The sequence below is a fragment of the Bombus impatiens genome, unplaced genomic scaffold (assembly GCF_000188095.3).
Source record: "Bombus impatiens unplaced genomic scaffold, BIMP_2.2 scf_0102, whole genome shotgun sequence".
Lineage (NCBI taxonomy): Eukaryota > Metazoa > Arthropoda > Insecta > Hymenoptera > Apidae > Bombus > Bombus impatiens.
Genome location: NT_176521.1, coordinates 260,087 through 284,594, shown reverse-complemented (window position 1 = coordinate 284,594; position 24,508 = coordinate 260,087). Strand labels below are relative to the sequence as shown.

The 24,508-nt window shown below is 27.7% G+C and overlaps 1 protein-coding gene and 1 long non-coding RNA gene across 5 annotated transcripts; both read right to left on the bottom strand.

Annotated features, from left to right (window-relative positions):
- Nucleotides 1-1,367: 1,367 nt before the first annotated feature.
- Nucleotides 1,368-24,198, bottom strand: LOC100741247 (V-type proton ATPase 116 kDa subunit a). 4 transcript variants are annotated; one of them, XM_012394849.3, is made up of 11 exons: nt 23,823-24,198; nt 21,427-21,732; nt 14,119-14,231; nt 4,421-4,547; nt 4,142-4,318; nt 3,525-3,737; nt 2,677-3,445; nt 2,369-2,601; nt 2,058-2,274; nt 1,805-1,976; nt 1,368-1,660 (listed from the first exon to the last, which is right to left on the bottom strand). In XM_012394849.3, exons 1-11 carry the CDS (start codon nt 23,937-23,939, stop codon nt 1,558-1,560), a joined length of 2,547 nt encoding a protein of 848 aa, XP_012250272.1. In that variant the 5' UTR covers nt 23,940-24,198; the 3' UTR covers nt 1,368-1,557. The 4 variants fall into 4 exon arrangements, with proteins under 4 accessions (XP_012250272.1, XP_003486241.1, XP_024220329.1 ...); XM_003486193.3 differs by having other exon boundaries at nt 14,119-14,204; nt 23,823-24,197; XM_024364561.1 differs by lacking the exon at nt 14,119-14,231 and adding an exon at nt 13,059-13,111 and having other exon boundaries at nt 23,823-24,197.
- Nucleotides 15,002-17,150, bottom strand: LOC112212048. The gene is made up of 2 exons (XR_002945832.2): nt 16,099-17,150; nt 15,002-16,014 (listed from the first exon to the last, which is right to left on the bottom strand). It is a non-coding gene; the product is annotated as an uncharacterized LOC112212048 (long non-coding RNA).
- Nucleotides 24,199-24,508: the final 310 nt, after the last annotated feature.

The following is a 24,508-nucleotide window of genomic DNA, read 5'->3' as shown; positions in this document are numbered from 1 at the left end:
ATTGTATTAAGAAGCATATAAAAAAAGCCACACAAAACAAAACATTATATTTTACTAGATTTTTTTTATAAACGAATTTAAAGTTAATTTGATAAAGATAAGTAAATGTTTTGAAGCAAAATATTGCATCATTATTCTATATGACATAATCTAAAAATAGTTATGTTATTAAGATAAAATAAATCTGTTTAAAAGATAGTAACAAAAATGCTATATGCTATAATAAAATTGATAATTATAAAAGTATAATTCCAGTAGCTTTATATATAGAAAAGCTATATATTTATTTTACCTATGTTTATATTTATGAAATAATTAATCTCCTTAGGTATATTATTAAAATAAAGATAATATATAATTCTTTCTTCTTACCTTAAAATATGTATATGTACATTTTTCTGTTTTATTAATTTATATTGTTAATTATGGTAAGCACTATAAAATGAATTTTGATATATAAATTTAAGCAGCAAATTTTGATATTTGAGTTTTCAATCGTGGTTACCAGTAAGACATTTTAAAGAAATCATCGAATAACATAGTACTTGTATTACAACATTGGAAGATTCGTATAACATGATCGAAATTTGCCACGACCCTCGTTCAACATATCACTTTGATTGAAGATGATCTAATAGAACAAATCAATGGTCCTAATTCAAATATAATAAACGATGACTCGGAAGATTCCTGTGAAGAATCTTCTTCAAACTTTTCCGTTGACGACACGAAAAAAAGATTTTGATTTAATTGAGAAATTAAAGTGTCTTTTCCTGAAAGAGAATTTGTTATTGTTATAATAGATTTAGAATCTAATAGACGTGAATAGAAAGTGATATACAATCAATTGTAAATTGTTAATATGAATTCAATTTGACCTTTACAGTATAAGAAATCTGTTGATAATAGCAGCTGTGTCAATACACATACAGATATTTCATTATGTTATACATCTATGTATACGCGTATGTGTATTGTAATGTATTTACGAAGTACTGAAAATATTATTTCAATAAATTAAATACAAAGCTTTTATATATGTTCATTTTTTATTACATAACAGATAGGAATGCAATAATAAAATGATATAAGTTACAATTTACGACATATATGTGTATAATTATAATAATAGCTAAATACACGATATGCATATAATTATAGCTGCTTTTTCTACCTCAGATCCAGTTATAGCTTATACCATTTATATCTTTGTAAATTCCATAAGCATCGTCTAGTGAAAGTTTCTTTGAAGAATTACAACATTCCAAGCAATCTTTAATTGTGTAATGAAAAAATATGATTAAATATAAATTTAATTATTGTTGCACATAATAGAAATAGTACGTTAAATAAATTTTGAAACATGATTACAGAATAAAAATTATTTAATTTATTTAAACATAATATTAACATGATAACACTTTAGAGACTTGTTAGAATTCTATTGACATGAAAATGTCATAATATTATTACTTTTATGTTTTCTATACTTATGAACAACAAGTCCACTGATAGTATATGGAGTAAGTGAAACTTTGTATTGTGAAGCAATATACTTTAATCTTCTGCAGTAGATTGGGCTGCATCCAAAATAATTTCAAATGAAAATGGTTGGAAGCCATACCCTTGTCCAGCATAAAATTTGCTTTGAAATTCGACCCTATAATAAAGTATTAAATTTTTAGTCAGAAAAACATGTATTTTATTTAAAAAGGTAGTTTGTATTCTATATTATCCTTAAAGTATAATATAGTATAGTAATATAGAAATTTCTTAAATATAACGATCATTTTTTTCAACATACCAATGAAGTCGAAGTGTATGTAAGAAAGCTGATAAGCCTTCCATAAGAACTAGAATGCCGACAGTTAAAACAGCCCAAAATGCAAATACAGCCCATAAAATGATACCTCCTGACCAACCTTCTTGAGTTAACCCATTTCTCATTACCATGTTCCACAATACTTCTGATAATTCTATATATAATCATTAAATGTCTAGTAAAATATATCTGCTATAAATTATGGAACAATAAACATATTAATTTTTAAACTTACGTGCATGGGCAAGAGATAAGGCCCATAAACGAAGATAGGATGCTGTGTGGGATACACTACCAAGAACGTATTCAATGGTATGAATGCCCTGATGAATAAATACTTCACTCATATCCTCCTCTTCTTCTTTGTGACCTCCTTGAGGAATTCCACTTACTGGTTGTATAGCATCAACAGCACCTTCTATGTCACCATTTTCTGTACCATGATTGTTTAACTAATGTGTAAAGAAGGGAGAACAAAAGAGAAGTTTATCTATATGTATTAAAAAACACGAATTTAAAATACTTATGATGAATTTGAAATGTAACCTGGTAATGTTGTTTCTTTCTATTGTACATCATTGAAACAGGTTTTGCCAATAACATCCATGGAATGCAAAGAACAGCTACTACAACGAGGAACGATTGGAATCCATTTTGCCCACTGTACATCCAGGGGCTACATTCTTTGGCTGGTGCAACACCAGGCTTGAATAATACCATGTTAATAAATGTAATTAATACTGATGGTGCACAGAAAGGTCCATGTGCTGGATCTGTGTCTAAAAATAATAATAAGTATCATAATATAATAATATTATAGCATATGTTTGTATTACATATAACATATTACTTACTATCGCTATTAGGACCATAGCTAATCCATTTAATAAACATAAGCAATACCATGTAAAGGAACAGAAATATTAGGAAAATTATCTGAGGGACAAATTCACAAATTATGCTCAGCTGTCTCCTGAAATACATATGGTTCCATAGACCAATTATCACACCAAACAACATATGTATGACTCCAAAAATGATAGATATTTTCATTTTGTATGAATTTAGAAAAATAATTTTATTCTCTGCTAATTGCCACACAGGATCCATTCCTAAAGGATATGGAATTTGTAAATATTGTTCTGTATCACTAGGATTTAATTGCAACTCCTTATTTGTGACTATCGTTGAAATATTATAATTGATTCTCCAATATGACCCAAAGATATTTAATGATTTAGAAAATATGTCATTGTATATAAGTCCAGTATACATTGAAAATAAGCCCATTAGAAAAATGATATATCGACCACCAAAGAAGATATTCCAAATTTCATTATCAGATTTTTTTGCAGCCAATGGTTTTTCTTTTAATACCATCCATCCACCAAAGAGAAACATAATTAAGCCATGCCCGGTATCACCAAACATAACAGCAAATAAGAATGGAAATGTTATAATAGTGTAAGGAGATGGATTCATTTCTCTGTAAGAAGCTACTCCATATGCATCTACCAGAGCTTGGAAACCTTTGGTAAATTTATTGGTTCGATTATAAGTAGGCGGATCTTCAAACGTTGCCATACGATTTAAAATCGGTGGTACAGAACTTCCACTTCGTTCCTAAAATATACATTTCTATGAAATTTTCAGTTAAAAATGACAATGTGGAATTATTTAAAGAATATATATAAATAATTACAGTTCCACGACGCAATGCTAATTGTATTGTTTCAATGTCTAGCACAGGAACCCAACATTCAGCGATTAGACACTTTTGCGTAACATCCAAATTAAATAAATTTAAAGTATGATAAATTGCTTTGATTTTGCGAACTTTCACAAACCAATTCTTAATATTTTTTGCAGCGGCTACTAGGACACGATGTCGATGATCTTGAGTTTGTCCAAGAACCTATATTGAATTATGATAGAGAGAGATATCGTTAGTTTTCATAACACAAATATAAATTAATATATACATATATATATATTAAATTATATATAAAAATAACACAAATATATATATAGTATTTTGATTATTCCGCATAATTTCAGAAGTAGCTTCATATGTATCACCAAATGCGAGATGATAAGTAAATAGAATGTTTAATAAAAATGAAAGGAGAATTGTAGAGTAACAAAATAGCGTAAAATTCCGCTGTAATTAAAATTGTATAATTGTATAGAAGTCTATACAGGGAATACTTTGATCATCTATTGTAATCAAGATAGACGGTGAGATCATGAACAATGTTTTCATAAATATCGCGCTAACTCTGGCATATTTTTATTATTAAAAAAAAGGAAGTAACTGACTGTATTTAAATCTTCAATTCGAGTCATAACTCCCATAGCCATCTCACGACGATCAGCGGGTGCTTCGGGACAAGGATATAAAGTAGCTCTAAATCCTTCGCAAATCTTTTTAACTCGAGTTTTCAATTGATCTCCTTGGAAGAATATGATGAATACAGACTTAAAGACTTGGTCTCCCTAAAAAAGCACAACAATATATTTTTTTAAATACATTTTTACATTTGCTAAAAAATCTTTAAAGACGATCGATATCATAAGGATGTAGAAGAGAAGACCTACCGTTGAAGGATCTTCCAGAGGGGTTTCAATCTCTGCTTGACGCAGGAATACATTACCACGGCATGCTCGCCAAAGCATACGTTCAAATGCTGGAATACGTTCTCGTAGGATAACTCCTGCCACGAATCTATTTAAAGAATAATTTTAGTAAGATACGCGTATCACGGAAAAATTGTAAATGAATGAAAATAAAGACATGACACCATTAATTATACATATACACTATACACGTATGTTTGTGCGTATGTATAAATATTTTAAAACACCTTAAATTTAACATGAACGTAATAATAATGTATATCAACGATTTACATTGAAAATCGTTTGTATATGCATATATCGTATGCCGCCATATATTGCTCAAGTTATATGAGTTTCCAAGGTTAATATACTACGTTATAGATATTATACTTTCAACCTGTATCGTTTATATGTTTTTATATCTTAAATTCATTAATTGTTATTTAACCTTATTATTGTTGAAGAATGATGATCTTTGTAGCCATGGTTCTTTTTAGTCATAAACGTTGCTTGATTCATCATATATGAATATATCATAATTTTCGAGTACAATAAAATTCAATAAACGCATTATGTATACATGTATATAAAATGTTAATAAAAATAACAATAAAAATGACGATGATAGTGATAATAATGTCATCATGATGAAGGGATGACGATAATAATGGGAATAATGATTGTAATAAGAATGATAGCAACAACAATAGTAGCATATGTTCAATGAAAACGTACTAAACGAATGGCTTATAATCTTATCCAATGTTGTATGTGCTTGAGATTTCAAAATAAAGAAGTTTGGTGCGCCCAAATGAAAAGTGATAACCACGGACGATATTCGAAAAGAAAGAAAAAATATGTCTTATAGCGGTGACTTTTAGTAAGCGTTTATTATAATATTATTAAGTAAATTAGGATTAGTTTGCATATTAAGTTTTAATATGATCATTTAAACTTTAATCTAATTAGATGTGTGTATATACTGTTGAAATAAAACAACATGCATATGATTGAAATGATAAAATTGAATACCACATTATGGGAGCACAGAAAGTGTGTTTTGTTAAAAAAAGAGACAGAAATCTATTATAGTAAGGAAAGTTGTTGTATTTCGAGAAGTATAAAACAATACAATGTAAAATACTTCACATGCAAAAACTATTTTTTAATGGTATCGTGTTAAAGAAAAATAGTAAGTTTTATGTATAAGCTCTATGGATGATTCTTATTTGTAGATGGCTGAAAGTCTTTTTACAAGTATTGATAGAACGCAGAAAATTTTACATGTAAAATATTAAGGATGTATATGTTTTTATTCTCCGATCAAACTCAAATATTAAAAAAATTATTTGATGGGTTAAAACAATTCTGAAGAACAAAATGAAAAAGATTTCGGTATAAAAAAATGACTTATCCTAGTAAACACATAAACACACATGTATAAAAATTACAGTGTGCAAGTTTATTTGATTCTTCACGTGAAAATCGATTTACTTTTCAACGATCATCTGTTTTGTACTTCAATTCATATTTTTCAATATTATTTTATGTTTGTTTTTTTTTGTATTAGTAATTATATTATATAGTTTGTAAGTGTACGATGAAAAAAAAAAGAAATAAGATACTTTGGATCATAATCATGTTGAATTTACGTAAACAGTGTATATGCATATTACAGAACTCTTCTACGCACACATAAAAAGACACTCAAACCATCATAAAGTTGTTAAAGTTATAGTAAAAATTCCTTGAAAGCTATAAAATCATTATTAACAAATGTTTCTATAATTCTTACGATTTTGCAGAAACTGGAAATGCTGACCATAATCATTTTGTATATGCATGAGCAAAATTGACCAAATTATATTTGCCTATTACAGAAAATGTCCCATTTGCATAATTAAATATTCCTGTTACTCGTCAAGTCGCTATAACATATTTAAATTTATTGGCTATTTAAAAAAGTTTAATGTGGCTAAAACAATCTGAACTTTTAATAAGCATCTTCTATATAATTTTACTCTTATTTCTTTGATGTTATTGTTAAGCAATTTTCTTTTCACGACTTCAAAAGTAACAAAAACATTTACGATATTATGTTTAGGTTGTTTAGGTTGCGACATACAGGATGATCCGGGCAGGTAGGAATTCTATGTATAAAAATGACTCGAAAGTAAAAAATACAGAAGTTTTTTTATATATAGTTGCTACTCTTCGAGGAATGGCAATCTTGATAGTGAATTTAATTATTCAGAATACAGTGTAAATCTTACAGTTTTGAAAAAGTTTACGTACAGAATTGTTAAAAAATTTTCAATTATTGTTTATTATGATATTTTCATCGCTTAGTAGTTACAAACTAAAATTAAAAGAAAGCTAAAGAGTCAATCATTGTGGCTCACGTTCGATGAATCGAATGTGAGATCAAGAAAACATTTTATTCCATATTTTCGGTTTATTCATCGTTTGCATACCACCCACCCTGACTTCATCCTGCACACCTTATACGGATAAAACAGCCGTTTAAAATTGGCTAGATACAATTGGAAACTCTGTGATAAAAAACGGTGCTAGATATAAAAGTTTCTAAAAATGATAAAATTATTAATATAATCGTATTGAATGAATTTAGAAGGATATAATAACGATATGGGAAGGATTTACTAGTAGGAGTACGTACCCCAGTTGGACAGGACCAAGGGCAGTCTGGCGGGCGATATTATCATCACTAATCAATGCACGTGTCATGGACTCGGTAGGATTCAAGCCTGCGTGCTCTTGCTGACGACACAACAGACAAGACACAACCACATTAGCACACTAGACATCACTATAATGCTCCAACGCCATATTGTTGTTGCGTAAGTTCCCTTACGTTTTACACACGCAGGAATAAGATTAAAGATATCTTTAATGGCTCGTATTTTAGGAAATTTACTGGTTCCAATTTTGCAGAAATAGAAACGGAATTGCTTTGAATGTATATATATATATTTTTTTTCAAGCAGCAATAGGCACTAATATTTCTTACAATTAGTAAGCAATAGATCAAATGTGTTCAGTTTTAGACAATATAATTTCTTTCACCACGCGATACATTTTTTAATAATAATGTTACACTTCAAATGAATATCATATTGATCATATTATATAAATCATTATCATATCATATCATATATTACATAAATATTTCCGAGCCTATTCCCCTTGTATAAGGAATAAAATAATATAATTGTTAAAGAGTATAACGACCGATTTTTAGCATAATATACATTCTACTTAGTAGTGTACTAATAGTAGTGTACTTTAGTAGTGTATTCTACCATAAAGATTAATTTCAATTTCTCAATTTTTGTCTGTAGTGGTGGGTACCAGTAAATTGCGAAATATGTATAGTAACTGCTTCTATAATAAGACCAGAGGAAGTATTTTTAAGGTTACAAAGATATCTTAAATCGGTTATATTTTCAACTAAATATGAATTACTATACAGTGTTACATTATATATTGAAGCTGTTAATATCAATTATGCTAAATATCAATTATTAATTCACCATCAATACAAAATGACCTCGTTAATTCAACGCAGTCGCATCATTAAACCGCGAGACATCAAATAAATAGAAAAGCAAATATTTATGATAATAGTGCGCTTGAGGTAATAAATAATATTTTATTGCTTTTCTATTGACACAATGAGGTATTCAATTATGTAAATGTAAATTCTTGTCTTCAATGGCACTATGTCAAATTAGGTAGTAAACTATCCTTACGTGTATTTATTAGATGATTTTTATTTATTAGAATTTTACGATATTTTGTTGTGGGAAATGTGAAGAGAAAAAAAAAATAATTAAGTTAATTCTCATGAAATCTGAAAACTTTTTTGTAAATAAATTGCTCTTCCTATACCATTCTGAGTTTTGAAAAGATCCTGCTTCTCTTTTTCTAGAATAAATGTCAATATTGAGTAAAATGGAATTTATTGTTTATTTAATTGTAATTATTACTTCCTGAATACATATATTAATGAATCATGCGTCCATAAATTTCTTTTTTTAGACCTGTATAGGAACTTGAAGGGGAAAAAATGTTGTTTGTGATGGTGACGAAATGTAATCTTATTTATATAAATCTTGTTTATGACCTAAGGACTAGTGGAATTTCAAGTAATAATCACTAATTTCCAACTTTTGCTTCAATGAAAATTGTTTGGCTTAGTATTATGCTAAATAAGTTTCGTAACCTCGAGAGTGAATATCATTTTTATTGAGAAACCATTTTATATCCGAATTTCATAAAAATTAGCGATTATCACTTTGCGATGGTACTCTGTAAGAAACATCATATGTATTTACTTATGACGTAACGTAGGTAGTACGAATTCGAAAATCCATTCGAATTAATTTCAAGAATAGTTGGTTCAATATTGAATTAACCAGGTCGTAGGGCGAATATACGAAGAAAGAGAAAAGAAAAGAAAAGAAGAAAGGGAAAGACAACCAAAAATAAAAAAAGAAGAAATACAGAAATATCATGTACACAACGATTCTTATTCAATAAATAATTTGAAAATAATTTCAGTTATATAGTTATATCATTCAAAGTTCAAGTAATATTAGATTGTAACTAAATATATTTAGAAGGTTTCTAGAAATCGGCCACAATGCCAATTTAATTCATTTAGGCGTGATAAAATATACATGTATCTTACATTTATACAGGTCAACACTTTTATTTAGAAACGTATTTATTTTTAGAAATCATTGTTCTCCTTTATTTTAGTCTTCCCTTAAACTCTAAAACTCATATTTTGGTTACCCTTCGATATATTCTTCGAAATTAGTTAATCATGAAGTGGGTAACAAAAATCAAAATGAGTCGTCTTGTATATATACTATTTTTGTTTTATAGTTTCCTTTGTAATTATGATTTTCATTTAGTAAATTCAGGTATAAAATTGAACAGAAAGTTTTATAACCTACAGTGCGAGTAATACAATAGCATAAATACAGTGATTTGCCTGTTTTGGTTGGATAAAGAAAGGTTTCTGTTACCTGTTAAATGCTGTTAGATTAGGTTTCGAGGAATAAACAATAATCATAAGAATCAATACATAGCATGCAAAACAAACATATCAGAAGCTTACTACTTACCAGTTTACCCCTTCCCGACATATACACATATAATATACGATAAGCGAATATATATATACAGTAGTATCGTCCATAACTGGTCAGACGCTTTGTAGATCGAGGGATAAGGATGAATTTATGAAACAAACTGATTCAAGTTATGAAATGAAATTAATTCTAATTATTTTAATTAATGTTTTATTTGGAACTACTTCTTCTTGAAATCCACAAAGCCAAACTTACTGTCATTTATACATGCATTTATATACGAGAATACATAAATAGTCGTTTAAATAAACTAAATCGATTTCCAATTACACGAATTCTACTCTTAGTGTTGTATGCTTTTGGTTGAAATAATTGCTTGAATAACGAAACTACAAAATTTGCTGATCTTTTCATCCTTAACATTCAACCACAATGCATTATTAAATATTGTTATTACACTGTCCGGTTAATAAAAGCCTTTTGTAGCATTTCGAATTTAAAACTTGGTTTAAATATAATTGTATGTATTTAACGTGCCGTACGAGCTTTAAAATAATAAGCTTCATATCATTTACATTTTATATAATTCGTTTACTATTTAGATCTTATTATTTTAGATTTTTCAAATATATGAAAGACGAATATTAAAGAGATACGAGTTGTAAATTCAATCACATACCAAAAAGTGTGCGACAGGATGAGCTTTGTGTCTAAATATAGAAGGACAAGCAAAGTGAGATTTCACTTTTAGAGCCATGTATGTGCCTATATACGAAGTACATACTATATGTCAGACATGGCAATGTAGTAGTTCTGTGGTGGGGCAATCTGTAAGCGTAAAAACTACAGCTATGATAGAATAGTAAACGTCAGACGTATTTCTAGAAGCTTAATATTACTAAAATAAGAAACTCATAATAAAGCTGTATCTAGAGGCGAGGAACTAAATAAGTTAAAAGTTACCAAACAGTATGCACAAAAAGTGCTTTTTCGTTATTACAATATCTAGTTGAAGCATATGAACAATGGCCAAACATATTTTGGCCATTTATAAATTTATAAATATTTGGACAAATATTTGATGACTATTTGTGTTCACGAGAATTTTAAATAAAGCTTTCTCACCACGATATAGCAGCGTAAGTTGCCTTTGCTTGAGTATCTAAACTCTGTCTCTTCACCGTAAGTCTTATTAAAAGATATAGAGAATATAGAACGGATCTACTAATTATTAATATCAACTTTAAACATTTTTGTCGATCTTCGTAAAATATTAAAAATACAGGATTGACTTTAGTATTGAAAATTATGAGTAGCAACTAAACGTTTACTTTAAAATACTTCACGGTTGCCATTGCTGTTACATAGTCATTAATATTTACTTGAAATTGCGTGAGTATTTTCAACGAACAGATTAATCTATTTAATACAGTTTAAATCTCAATTTCAAACTGAGCATATCTGAAATCACGAAATATAAATATTTGACACCAGTTGAATTTACGACTCACCTTAAATTATTGCCAACAACAATAGGTGTAATCGATTGGGGTGTTTAAATAACGGTGTTGCAAGCCAGACTCTTAACTTTACTCGTATTTTTAAATCGAATTCTCAAATGAGAAACCATCAAGGTTCTTTTTTTGATATTCGTGTAGGCGCGTAAGCGTACGCATCTATACATACCCATGGCCACACTATCATCATTACTGTTATTCACGTTGAAGCTAAATAAATAATGAATGAATGGACTCACATATATTATTTCAGTATTGTTATCGTTACCAGAATATTCGATACAGTTTGAATGTGTTTTAACCAACTTTTAAATACATATGTTACATGTGAATAACGTCAAACTGTATCAACTGTTATATAGTGTATTTTTTAACTTAACTTGTTTCAGTAACAATTTAACACACATCTTAGAATTAGAGACTTTGATAAATAAGTGAATGTTATTTAATTAAGCAAACAGTCGCATTTGTCTTTAAAGAGCATTTAAAGTCGCCAAAGCAATAATCTTTATAATTGTCTCTCATTTCTACGGAGTGCAAATAAACAATTCTTACTAATATCTTACTAATTGGGATAATAGATTACAAAAAGTAACTTTGTAAAAACTGATAGTATAATGTATAGAGAAAAGAAAAGTTTCTAAAAGTAAAACTTGAAGTACATATTCAAATAAAAATTAATTAAAAATTGTACAGCTATGTCTTATTCAATTGTCATGTTATACCAGTTCAGTCAGTTAGTCAAAAATTAATTTCGAATATTAAGAATGAAATTACCACGATTCTGTTCTCTGTTTGTTTTATTGACCTACGATAAAAAGATTTTAAGATTCAAAATTTGCTACGAATTCCTTGTTTAAATCGGACCTGAATATTTTAATATTAACGGAGCGTTACTGCTTATTTTTTCAATTTATTGTATGTACGCAACCGTAAAAATAAGGCAATTTCACATTTCGATGCTTGAAAAAAATAATTCGCTGTGCACTTATCTATAAAAATGATATTAAATAAAGTCGATAAATACATCTCGTTGCTTCTTATCTTTCCTTTGATTACCAATTAAAAGAATGAAGTCTTATACGGAATTAGTCTTAAATAAATCGATATCAAATATCGTCGATTAAACATAAGTCTTCGTATTAGATATTCCGGGTATATATTTTGCAGAAGCAATACTTTTTGCAGAGTTTAAACGATGTTAGTATTATTAATGACATAGTATATACATGTGCAGATGTATTTACAATTTTACATATAGTGTATTTCAATTTGTGCACGATTTAAATTAAAATTACTTAACATGTACATATATAACTAAATGAATGTATCGTAATATATACACACACACACATATATATATATTTTTTATTATTCGGTATCTGTATATATATATACTACACACATATTAAACATATATATAAACAGGGTGATTTTATCGAATGATAACCGGATCAGGTCATCGCTTTATTTTAAGAGAAAATTAATAAAAATGATATAAGGTCAAAAAATTAACACTGAATATTTCTGAAAATAATACTGATTTGTCTGTTCTGTCATACTAGATCATTCAAACTTTCATTTCTATTTTATTTCCATCTTAGACTCTACTTGATTCAAATTTTAATATGCAACACCATATAACTCTCTATCTCTTAGTTTATAATTAATAAATTAATTGTTATCGTAACACTTTAACATAAATCAATACATTTTTTTTCAAGCAACGAATAAATGCTCCTATATTAACAAGCACGTGAATATTGCCACTGATAATAAATTTTTATACGTATTTTCTTAAGCTAATAGTGCTTTTAATTATGGTCTCTGTAAGACTTATTGTTAGCAAATGTTTCAACGACTGTAATATTAGTGCTCTTTCTGAGCTATAGGATTTTAGGTAACTACAGACAAAAAAAAAAAAAACACTGAGCAAAACAGATTTGCAAATGCAAATAACGGTTGATAACAGCTTGCCTGAGGGGATTCCTATAGTGTGATCCTATGGTGTCTGCCGTAGTATACAGGTGCTGTAACCACAGAACACACTGACGCATCATGCCTTCTACTTAAATCTAGATTTATATATAGCCTAATAGCACAGACAACATTGATGAAAAGCTCTGCAATATTTGCAGATTATGGATTAATAAATTCTAACTCGATTAAAATATATGTACAAATGTGTCCATAGATTTAATAATTCATTTGTAGCGGTCACTATTCGTTTTATATTCCAAAAATTCAAAAACAAATAAAAAAATTTAGTAGGAGTTTTAAATCACAGATAAATCTATAGAACATTTATGTCGTACTAATATGATTTTTAGTCACTGGTGTCTTAAATGTAGAACGCAAGGATTTCTTTCCAAATTTCAAATTAAAGATTATGTTCCTTCCACAATGATTATTGCATTTACTTATTAGAGTGATTTAGGTGGCCAAAATATAGTATTTTTAGTATAATTCATTAATTTATTACGAGTTAATATACTGCGATATTATTATTCTTCTAAGAAGAAACGATTTAGAGTTGTTCAAGATTTTTAAGTCACCCTAACTATTTTAATATCTCCGTTACTTACATTTACATGAATAGTTCTTACGAAAAGTCAGTATTACAATCAATGAATTCTAACTTAAAGTAACTTGTATCCGTGTGCACAACATCTTCAGTATTATTTATATACCTCCAAGCTAATAAGACAATAGACGAATGATTATTATATGATTATTATAAAGTAACTTTAAAAAATAAACAATTAAAAAAAAGGAAAGGTTTACAAACATGAAAATTAAAAAAGGCAAAATATTTTTGGAAAAACGTATTATTACAAAATTTTTAAAAAAAGAGAAAGTTTATAAATACATAAAAAGTGACAGAGATATTAACGAAAATATTAAAAAACAAATAAAACTCTCTGTATACAATTTTACTTGCACTATAAATCATAATGTATGTACTTAGTATTTGCTATGCGAAATTTTGCGAATCATCACGCTCTACATTATTCGAATTTACACCACATTTAATTACCCGAGCTTGAGAGCCTGGCCGCCAGCGCGGAGGCCCTCTTCACCCAAGAGAGTGACTTGTTCTTCCTCACGGCTGGGGTCTGCCATCTGCGACACGACACCTCCATGCTCAGCCTGGCAACAGACACATGTCACCTCTCTTTTGCCCTATCTCCCGTTATTTGTTTTTATTTTCCTTTTTAACCATTTGTTAACATACTTATTCAATTCACCACTCTGTACACGGATGGCGGTTCTCAATTTTTTTTAATAGGATAAAAATTGGGATGCTCCAACATGATCGATAATTAAAAATTTATAAAAAAAAAAGCAAATATATAAAATAATTCGTACTTCTTGTATATATTATATATAATACAGGATGTCAAAAAAATTGAACTCATCGCTGTGATGAATAGTATTTGCTAAAATGTGTAAAAAAGTTTGTTACTTTGTGTGTCAAAAATAATCTCTTTAGAACCATATGTCATGGTAGTATTAACTTTACTTGACCAAATTATATGGTATAATTAGAATTAAGAATTTTCGTCTGTATTATTATTTTTATAATTATTTTTTTATTTTTACTGTCTAAGAAAAATAATAATTAATCGATGTTGATGAAGCAATACTGAATCATAGCAAATAGAAAATGTTCAACAGTATACTTGAAATCAATCAAGAACATCTCCTTAATCTCCTTAAAAAAATTGCGAACTATATACTCAAAATATGTACTCTATGTAAATCATTCTAATAAATAAATTTAAATATAGTTTAGTGGCACATGTCATAATTTACCATTTCAGTAAACGTATTTATAATTACAACTCTGAAAGTATGTTTTATTACACGTATCGAAATAATAAAACCAAAGTAAAATAATAAAGATGATGATCGTAAGATATTTTCAATGAGTGCTTTTATTCACTTAACATCGATATCAAATGACTGCTAATATGTAATAACGAAAATACGAAACCTACAAGAATTGAAATCTAACATTTTACTAACAACAATAAAGTATTTTTATGACCTCTGCGATAGCATTTCTAGAAACACTGCAAGAATGTATGATGGAAAATACCAAACAGCATCAACAACTAATATAAACATCCTCTTACAAAATGGAGATTAAGGTTACACAATACGCGTTCATAAACTTTAAAAATAATAAGATGTAAACCCTATGGCATGGTAAATACCGAAAAAATTCAACATACATTACTTTCATAAGTATTAGGACACCGTTGATCTTATTAAAGATCTTATTAATTAAGCCACATTTTCATGATTAATTGGTCAGAACTTTGTATTCGTGCGACATAACAATTCAAAACACAACAGGAAATTTATTGTAAAAAAAAAATTATTTCTAAGTGTTACGGTGTTACGACAAAATAGGAAACTCTGAAAAGTCTATCGAAAATCTGAATCTGATTTATTAAATAATTAATATTTATTGTTGTCAAATTATATACTGCAACAAATAAAAATAATTACGATAGAATATCTAGTAATACGAAAGTTGAGATATCTATGTACATGGACAAGAAAACTATCCAATTTTACAAATAGTTGATTTTTAACCAAAATATTGAATATATGGATTTCTTATAATCAATGATTCCAAATAGAATAATAATAAATTCTTTAAAATGTTTATAATTCCCTAATGACTTTTCCAGAGATGTCCTAACACGTATGAACAAAAATATATGTTCAACCTCTGGCAAATTTTTAAATCACACAAATTTTAGATTTATATTACATGCAACAAGAGATGACATAAAACGCAAACAATTCTGCCAATTTTCCCTAAATGATAAAAGAATTTCATCAGAAATTTTAAGGACGAACGGAATGTACATATCAATTTTTATAGAAAATGATGGAATGCTTAACCCTTTCGCTACAACTCGTCGTGTCGATATACATATTCTACTTATATAGCCTATTGAACTTATGTCTGTACGGAACGTGTAATGTCTGTACAAGACACATATTCTACTGATTTTCGTACAATATTCTACAGATGGCAGTATGAAACGCATACTATTAACGCATACACATATTCCGTTTAATAGAGTTGTTCTGATAGCAATTTTGTTGGTTTATATATTAAATTATCTAATTAACAATGTTACAGATGTAAAATTTTTTATACTTTTTTTTTACATGTTTTATATTTTTATATAAATAATCTTGAATATTTCTTCACGTTTTACTGAAAATTATTTTAGCAAACATGAACATTATGTTCATAGTAGTGAAAGGGTTAATTGACCTAATGAAAATACGCGATACAATATACAAAATCCACATACACAGAGGAAATATAAATCATTATATGAAATTTAGTAATAACGAGTAAAGTGATATTTCAATATTTTTACTTAATCTGTATCTTTATAATAATAACATTTCTTAAATTTACGTTATTAATATATTTAATATTTGAATAATTTAATTAATATCAATAAATGATAATGTTTATCCACGAGTTTGATTGAATTTAGAACACTGCCAGTACGATGCTGAGCATAATGACCGAGATGTTGCACAATACCTCAAATACCATTTAACTTTTAAAATACATATACGATCATAAATCATAATATGCACGAAAACAATAAATGAAATATATATGAAATCTTTACAATGTACTAAAATAATATTTAGGCATCTTTAACAGTAGTAGCAGTTACTTTAAATCATCTTAATTGTTATATGCACAAAATGACAGGAGGTGTAAGTATATGTCTCTATTTGAAAAGAATAATATAATTATATTTTGCACATGCGATATTGCATGTGTACAATGTATTTTCTATAGAAAAGTATATCTTTTTAAATCTTTTTGCAATTAAGAAGAAAGTGCTTTCCATTATATCGTTTCCCCAATATTTAATTCATTGAATGCATCGTTTGGATAACAACAAAGGTTGCCAAACATTATATACATATATATGTCGATTTTAAATATAAAATACATTATTCGTACATCCATCGCTGCTTTATTGAAATTATTTATTATTTGAATGAGCTTATTAATGTTTAAAGATATTTAAATAATCTGAGGAACAGAGATTGAATATAATAATTTTCGACCGTAAATAACAATAAGAAATATTTTAATACATATGTACTGTTTAACTGCACCTCGTTTAATTTTTCTGTAAAATTTGTGTTTCAACATTCTGTGATGAAAAAGAAGATATTTTAGCAAAATTATACAGGTTTACCTTCTTTTTCCATAGGAAATTTTTGCCTATAAAATTTTTTCACATGCACATTTCAAATTGACACTCTGTATATACATGTAATATTTACAATATCTCACATGCTTCATGCAAAAAGATTATTAGATAAGGATATTATTTTGGACTTTTCAAATATAATAAATTGTCATTCTCTAGTTACCCATATGCATGCTAGTTTGTAATGTTCAACATTCCAAGCACCAAGTTGATACCCTCTATTAAAAGTTGGAAACCTACAATATAATGCTACATAAAGATTCACTTATATCGTCAAATTCTGGCCAGAAATTAATATACATTATTAAACAATTTATTGTATGTACAAGTGAAGGATTTCTATTACAGAAACAGAATATTATTTGTTGACAAAATGTAATTGTACTTTTAATTATACAATATACTTTGTACATACAACACAAGTCTAATAAATATAAAATTAATTTTTTTTGTAATTGAATTTTTTCTACGTTTTAAGTGGTATATATAATAAAATTGCTATGAATATATGGACTATGGGATATATTTTGTATTAAGTTTTAAAATTAATGAAACCGATTATCAATATAAGTCATTACATATAAAGAAAATAACAAATTACAAATTTAATAGTTAGAGTTAGCTACATCATAAATTATATCATACAGATCTTTTGCAATAAAAAGTATTTTTTAAATTAATAATTTATGTTAAAATTCTATGTTAATTTCATTAAAAATGATTAATTATCCTATTAAGATACACAGTTCCTCTGAGAAAGATTATCTCCTTTAAGGAGATTTGTAGGTAAACTAGATTAATTCATAAATACATTATTTTCTAGTAATACATTTACAGTGTATTAGAATTTTTACTAGTAATTATAAGGAGTTTTACAATTTCTCTTGTGCCTGTGTAAACCACTTGTTTCACAGTACGTCACATAATGTTACTAATGCTAAACATTGACGTATTTGACAGCTTCTTATCAATACATTGCAATATTACTGAAAAATTTGTTCATTGTAGTTTGCTTGCTCTACTATCCTCCTTAAAGAAGCAATCAACATACTTCAGGGGCATCCTGCATATATATAGATATATACACACACACATAAAATAAGGCGATTTAATTTTAAAACTTATAAGAATAAGAATCCCGGGAACTTCAAAAATTTCGTGCCGACTCAACATGTTTTTAATGAATGTTATGTAACCAACCATAAACGTTTGACAAAACAATTAATGATAAAATATATTGGAAATTCGAAAATTTCTTATGAAAATAATAGGAATATAAAGGACCAGGGAGATAGGGCTTATACGGTGACTTGTGTCCTTTGCAATTCTGCAATTTGGTTAGTTGGCAACACTAACACATTAATAGTCCTAAAATCACTCAATAGTACCATTAGTAATACAAAACAAAAACAGCTTCATGTCCATAGCATTAGAATTTCATTTTTATGATTATTATTTTGTATTTGGTAAAATAATCTTGTTTCCGTTATACAAAATTGCGAAGCAATTACGACAGATGATATTGATGTCAAACACAAATTACGCAACCTTCATTATCATGCACTTTAATCCATTGCATACGTTAAAGAACCGTTCATTTAATGAGTAATTTTGTTCTTACATTTGTACCCATAAAACTTTTCAGCAAAAATTACCATGAAAGCATTTGTTTATATGGATATTTATCTACGTTTATCTAAGTTTATCTATGGACCAATACTAGTAGCAAGTTAAACATCAATTTGTATTACAGATCAAAGTTTATAAATAATTATTCCAAATACTGAGTAGTAAAATAAATAGTAGGCTATTAAACGAATAACCATTTACCGTTTTTCTTAATCAAAGCATTGTCATCGCACGCGCGGTATATATAAGCGAAATTTGTATAACATTTATATATTATTTATTGCAATAATGCAATATCACGTATTACGCTTGATCACAGAGTTATTTATACTAGTTGAAGCATTACATTTATGTGAACTAAAATACTAGAAAATTGTATACGTACCAAAAGTACTGCCACTTATTAATATACTAAACGTTTATAAATATTATCTAGACATTATTTAGACAAATTAAATTATATATATATGTATATAACAAAATTTATAAATTATAAAAATTAACAAAAAGGTAGTAGTTTAAGCATCGTGATTGTTCATATGGTGTCGAAAGACAAAAGGCAAAACTCATTGTGTTTTTTAAATAAATTATCTCATTGCCGGTCTTGTATGAAGTGTGTAACCAATTAATGTGTAAGCGTGTGTGTGTATAATATAAAGCTTAAACTTTTATAAATAAATATGCTAATATATGAATTCTAGAATATCGATTTTTAAGAAACTATTCGGTGTCAGGAAGTAAATACATTAAGTGAATTAATATTTTTTTGCGGAAAAAGGCATTTAAAAAACAGCTTAGAATATATATGTTTTAATGACCAGAAGCGTTTTGTAATAAGAAAAAGGACGAAGGATAATTTTTCGCATCCTTGACAGAAAAAAAAAAAATTGAGATAATAAAATCTATATGCTCGTTGTGTTCGTTTTATTCTCATGTATCATTAATGTATCATTAATGTATCATGTATCTGATGCGTCTTTTTGATAACATCAGTTGCACAGTAAAATATGAATTTATATGTGCTTAATGTATTGCAAAAAATAGGATACACGAATACCACTTTTAATTTAGAAAATAATTTTGATGATTGTCACAGATAACTAGATAAATATTATCTTTTCTTTTTAGAAATAATTTTGTCCAAATTCTTTTTACATAGAACCACACGCGAATGTCCTAATTGAATATTCCATGGCTTCAATCGCGATAGTTAGGATAATTAGAAAAAGATTCTTTTAAAAGTAAAATTTGCCCATTCTAACTCTAAGCTATCCCCATTATGAGTTAATTATAAAGAACATTCAATTTCCCTATTTTTTACGATTAATTGTACATCCATACACAGAGTATTATGCAACAAGTGAAAAATATTTAAAAAAAAAAAAACAGTTTCATAGGACACAATAAAGTAAAAATCGGGAACAATAGAATTGCGATTGGAACTTCGTGCTTTAGTTAAAAATATTTAGAAGTTCAGTTAAAAAGCGTCGTAAATTCAATAATTCGACAAGGATCCACCATTGACAAGGATATTTAATGGATTACTGAATTTTACAAACTTCGTGCCTGAACATTTAAACATTTACCTTAATATTATACCTTAACCTTCATATTATTTTATCGTATAAAATTACCCATCACATTTTTTTTTTTCATTCATTATTCAAATCTCTTATAAATATACAAGACGAAGCACTCTACTGCGAACAGTTCGATAACTTCATAAATAATGATTTCAACGGAAATTGGTTCACACGATTGTTACATAATTGAACAGGGAGCGCGTGTTCCATTATATGACTTTTTGTTATCACTGTAATTTTCAAAATTACAAGAACCATCCATGTTTATTCAATTGAAATTAAACGCCTTTTTATTACAAGAGATGCGGGCAATGCCAAAACAAACTCAATCATGTTGAACACTTCATTTCCAGACATGTTGAACACTTCATTTTCAGACATGTTAAACATTTAATGTTTAACCATAGCAGTATGTAGTAGAACACAGAATCGTCATGTATTTACAATATCAATTAACATTACTTATATCCTTTATTAAAAGCAATATATTTGACGAAGAATTAAAAGTATGCTTGAAATTTTGTATGTTTAAGTGATTAGAAAGGACTGAATAATGTAGTCATAGAGTCCCCTTCAAATTATGTATCTTCTTGGAATTAAAATTTCCAGGAAAGTTATTATTTATAAAATTATTGAAATAATCCAAACTACGTGCCCCTTTCTGTATATTATTATAATATATATATATATATATATGTATAGTGAACTTCATAAATAGTGATATTTGTTTCACTTATATATTTGTTTCTCGTGCAGGTTAGGAAAAAATGCAATACTATGTAAAATACTTCTTACATATTTAAGATAATTTATAAGCTACGGTGTTTTATGCTTAAGTTTTAAAAAAGATATTCTTACCTCATCGAAGAAAACCTGCGTTTTCCTAAGTATATGCTTTAGTTCAGTCAGTTCCAAGAAATTACGTTTCAGAGTTTCCGCATTCTGATTAACTTCCCGTAATTCATTTTCTAATTTTTCAAACGTTGCTTCGAGATCTATCATTTCCCTGGGTTGCGGAGCTTCTGGATTTTCCCCAGTATCGAGCATTGGTATACCGTCCTTTTTTATTTCTTTTTCCAAGTATCGTAGCTTTCGTTCCATTTCATCGCAACGACGCACTTCATTGACGAATTTTCGTTGGAAAGCATTGACATCGGGATTAAGCTGCACAAAACATATAATTAAATTAGTATATGAAACTACTCCAAATGTTATTTCGTTAGGCTTAAACTAAATACGTAATTGGTACAAGAAAGTAGTCATAATTTTAGTTGTATCATAAAAATTAGTAGTTTTTATACTATGTGATCTATGTGATATCTACATATCTATCTTCGTATGTGTGCATCAAATTCATTTATTTTGACTCAAAAGCAAATTCGATTGTAATTATGATTTTTCGATCTTTTTAGCGTAAAGAATTAACACATTTCGATTTGTTCCATAACTTCTAGATATCTTGTATATTTCAATAAATTTCTTTTTCGTTTAAATTATTAAAAATTTCGCCTTGTAGAATGTAAAAAGTTGTACAATTAATGTCTCTATTTAATTCGAAATAATCCGTTTGGATTTGTATTTGACCTCATTTTAATCTCCTAATCCTATCGATTAAATGATATTATCGAAACAATCATTTTTGTAGCGAGAAATAAAAAAATATAATGATATTGTTGCTTAACGTTACGTAATTTATAGGATGAAACATTAGTCACTACACGATAAATCCACTTTCAAGAATATTCGTAATAGTAAAAATAATTAAAATATATAGAGTTACTGTATTTTTTTAGATTATATCACTGTCAATATTTACAAACATAGATATAGATATAGATAGAAGTAAGCAGGTAATCCTATAATACTATACTCTTTAGCTGTAATACTATATTATTTGTATAATTTATAACCCAGTTTTTTATCAGACAAATCTTATTCAAAAACGGAACTTTCTACAAATTTGCATTGATTGTTTTTACTTATTACTCATGTAGAATTATCCGATTTTCTGTTCTTTTCTTAATTATTACCTTCATTTGTTAATTATTAATAACTTATGTTAATTATGCTATATTGTATGTAATCAGGTTTATGATTCCAATTACCTTCCACGATTTCCTACTGTATCGATAATCGGTTAAAAAAAAGAATTTGTACCATAAATACTACATATATTATTTATAAGGCTTTTCTTTTAATATTGTATTTGTCCACTCTTTATTTATTTTTATTACTGTACTAAGCAAAATATGCAAAAGATTCCCACACATAAATTTTATGAAACATTTTATTAATACTTTATCAAATAACAGAAAAAATATGATGCTTACAAAAAATTATATCTTTGTAACTACAACGTACAACCTGAATTTGCTGGATCAGCATACCTATATGAACCTAAATCAGTTATTTTTAGTAAGTAATAACCAAATATGCAAATAAATGACGAATTAATTGTATATAATTTTTATTCCTGTATTACAATATAACTATTCCTACTATCTAAAATGTTATCCATGACTGACATGCTTCAGCTCGTTAAGAACTCGACTTTTTACATTCTTTTGTAAAATTTCGCAAAAATATTTTTCTCATAAGAAAAGGAAATGACTTAGTTTTCAATTTAATTCTTTTAGACCTTATATATAGACATAGTAACAAAAAAATGAAATACATCCATTTTATTGAAATGAATATATGTTATGCTTTTCAATAAACTTTCTTCAATAACTTGATCTTACACTTTAATATCAATGAATACGATAATATCTCCATTTATATAATTCTTGAAACTCTAAATATGTATATATTCTTGCTTTATCGTCTTCAAGTCCTATCATGGAATGGGAAATATTACACTAGTGAGACAAAGTCACTTAAATCAACTTCCTTTTTTCTTAGAAGAAAAAGTGACATATAAATTCATACATAAAATGTATGCGATACACATATACAAATTCTGTGATTTTGATATCAAAATTTGTAGTTCTTTATATTAAGTGGCATGCATTGTAAATGCTATTCTTAGTAACATAATAGTATAATGCTTAAAACATAAAATCTGAAGTCTGCATATTTTCACAAAAGAATTGGAAGAAATAATTCTCTATTATAACAAAATATTAATTCTTTGCTAAATATCTTATTCAACATGTATGTTTTCATTGTTCATTAATTTAAGAATTGAACATTTTTCACAGAAGTGGTATACGGAAATCTTAGAAATATAATTACGGGAACAATAAAAAACTTACATCTCGAAATTGGACAAGGCCAAGTTCGCCGAGTTCCGAGACACAAGCATAAGCTGCTTCACTTTGTAAAAAGAGTTGACACAAGGTCATCTGCTCGCTTCGAAAAAGCGATCCCATATTTGATTCTAATAGGAGTCGATATTGTTAGGTTAAAATAATTTCGAGCGTTATAGGAAACGAAACTTTTAAGTAAAACCGAAGGGAATAAGATAAATTTACTAAGAAATCACACTGCTATAATCGCGACCGCATCCACTGAACATTTAACAGAACACCAACTTTCGGATTTCGATTACAGAAGTAATCAATAAGGTAGTCACGAGGTAAGGCATAAATCACAAGTTGAAGGTATGTTGTCGTTGCCACTCGCATTTTTAGTTAACGCCCAGAAACTACACTAGCGACAATCCGTAGAGTAATGAAATTAGGAAGATAGGAAACCACTGCTTATAACATGAGACTTATAAAAAATATGCTTATAAAAAATATTAAGTTTAATGAAATTAAATATCGACATATTACCATTATATTATATTAGAAAATTTTCAAATTTAAATTAAAAGTAAGAAGATTCTAACAAATATTTTATTTCTCGTAAGTTAAGTATGAAAACACGTGTTCTACATTATCTACGTATCTTCTACATTATATCTTCTATTATAATCAGTCTTCTACATTACATTCTA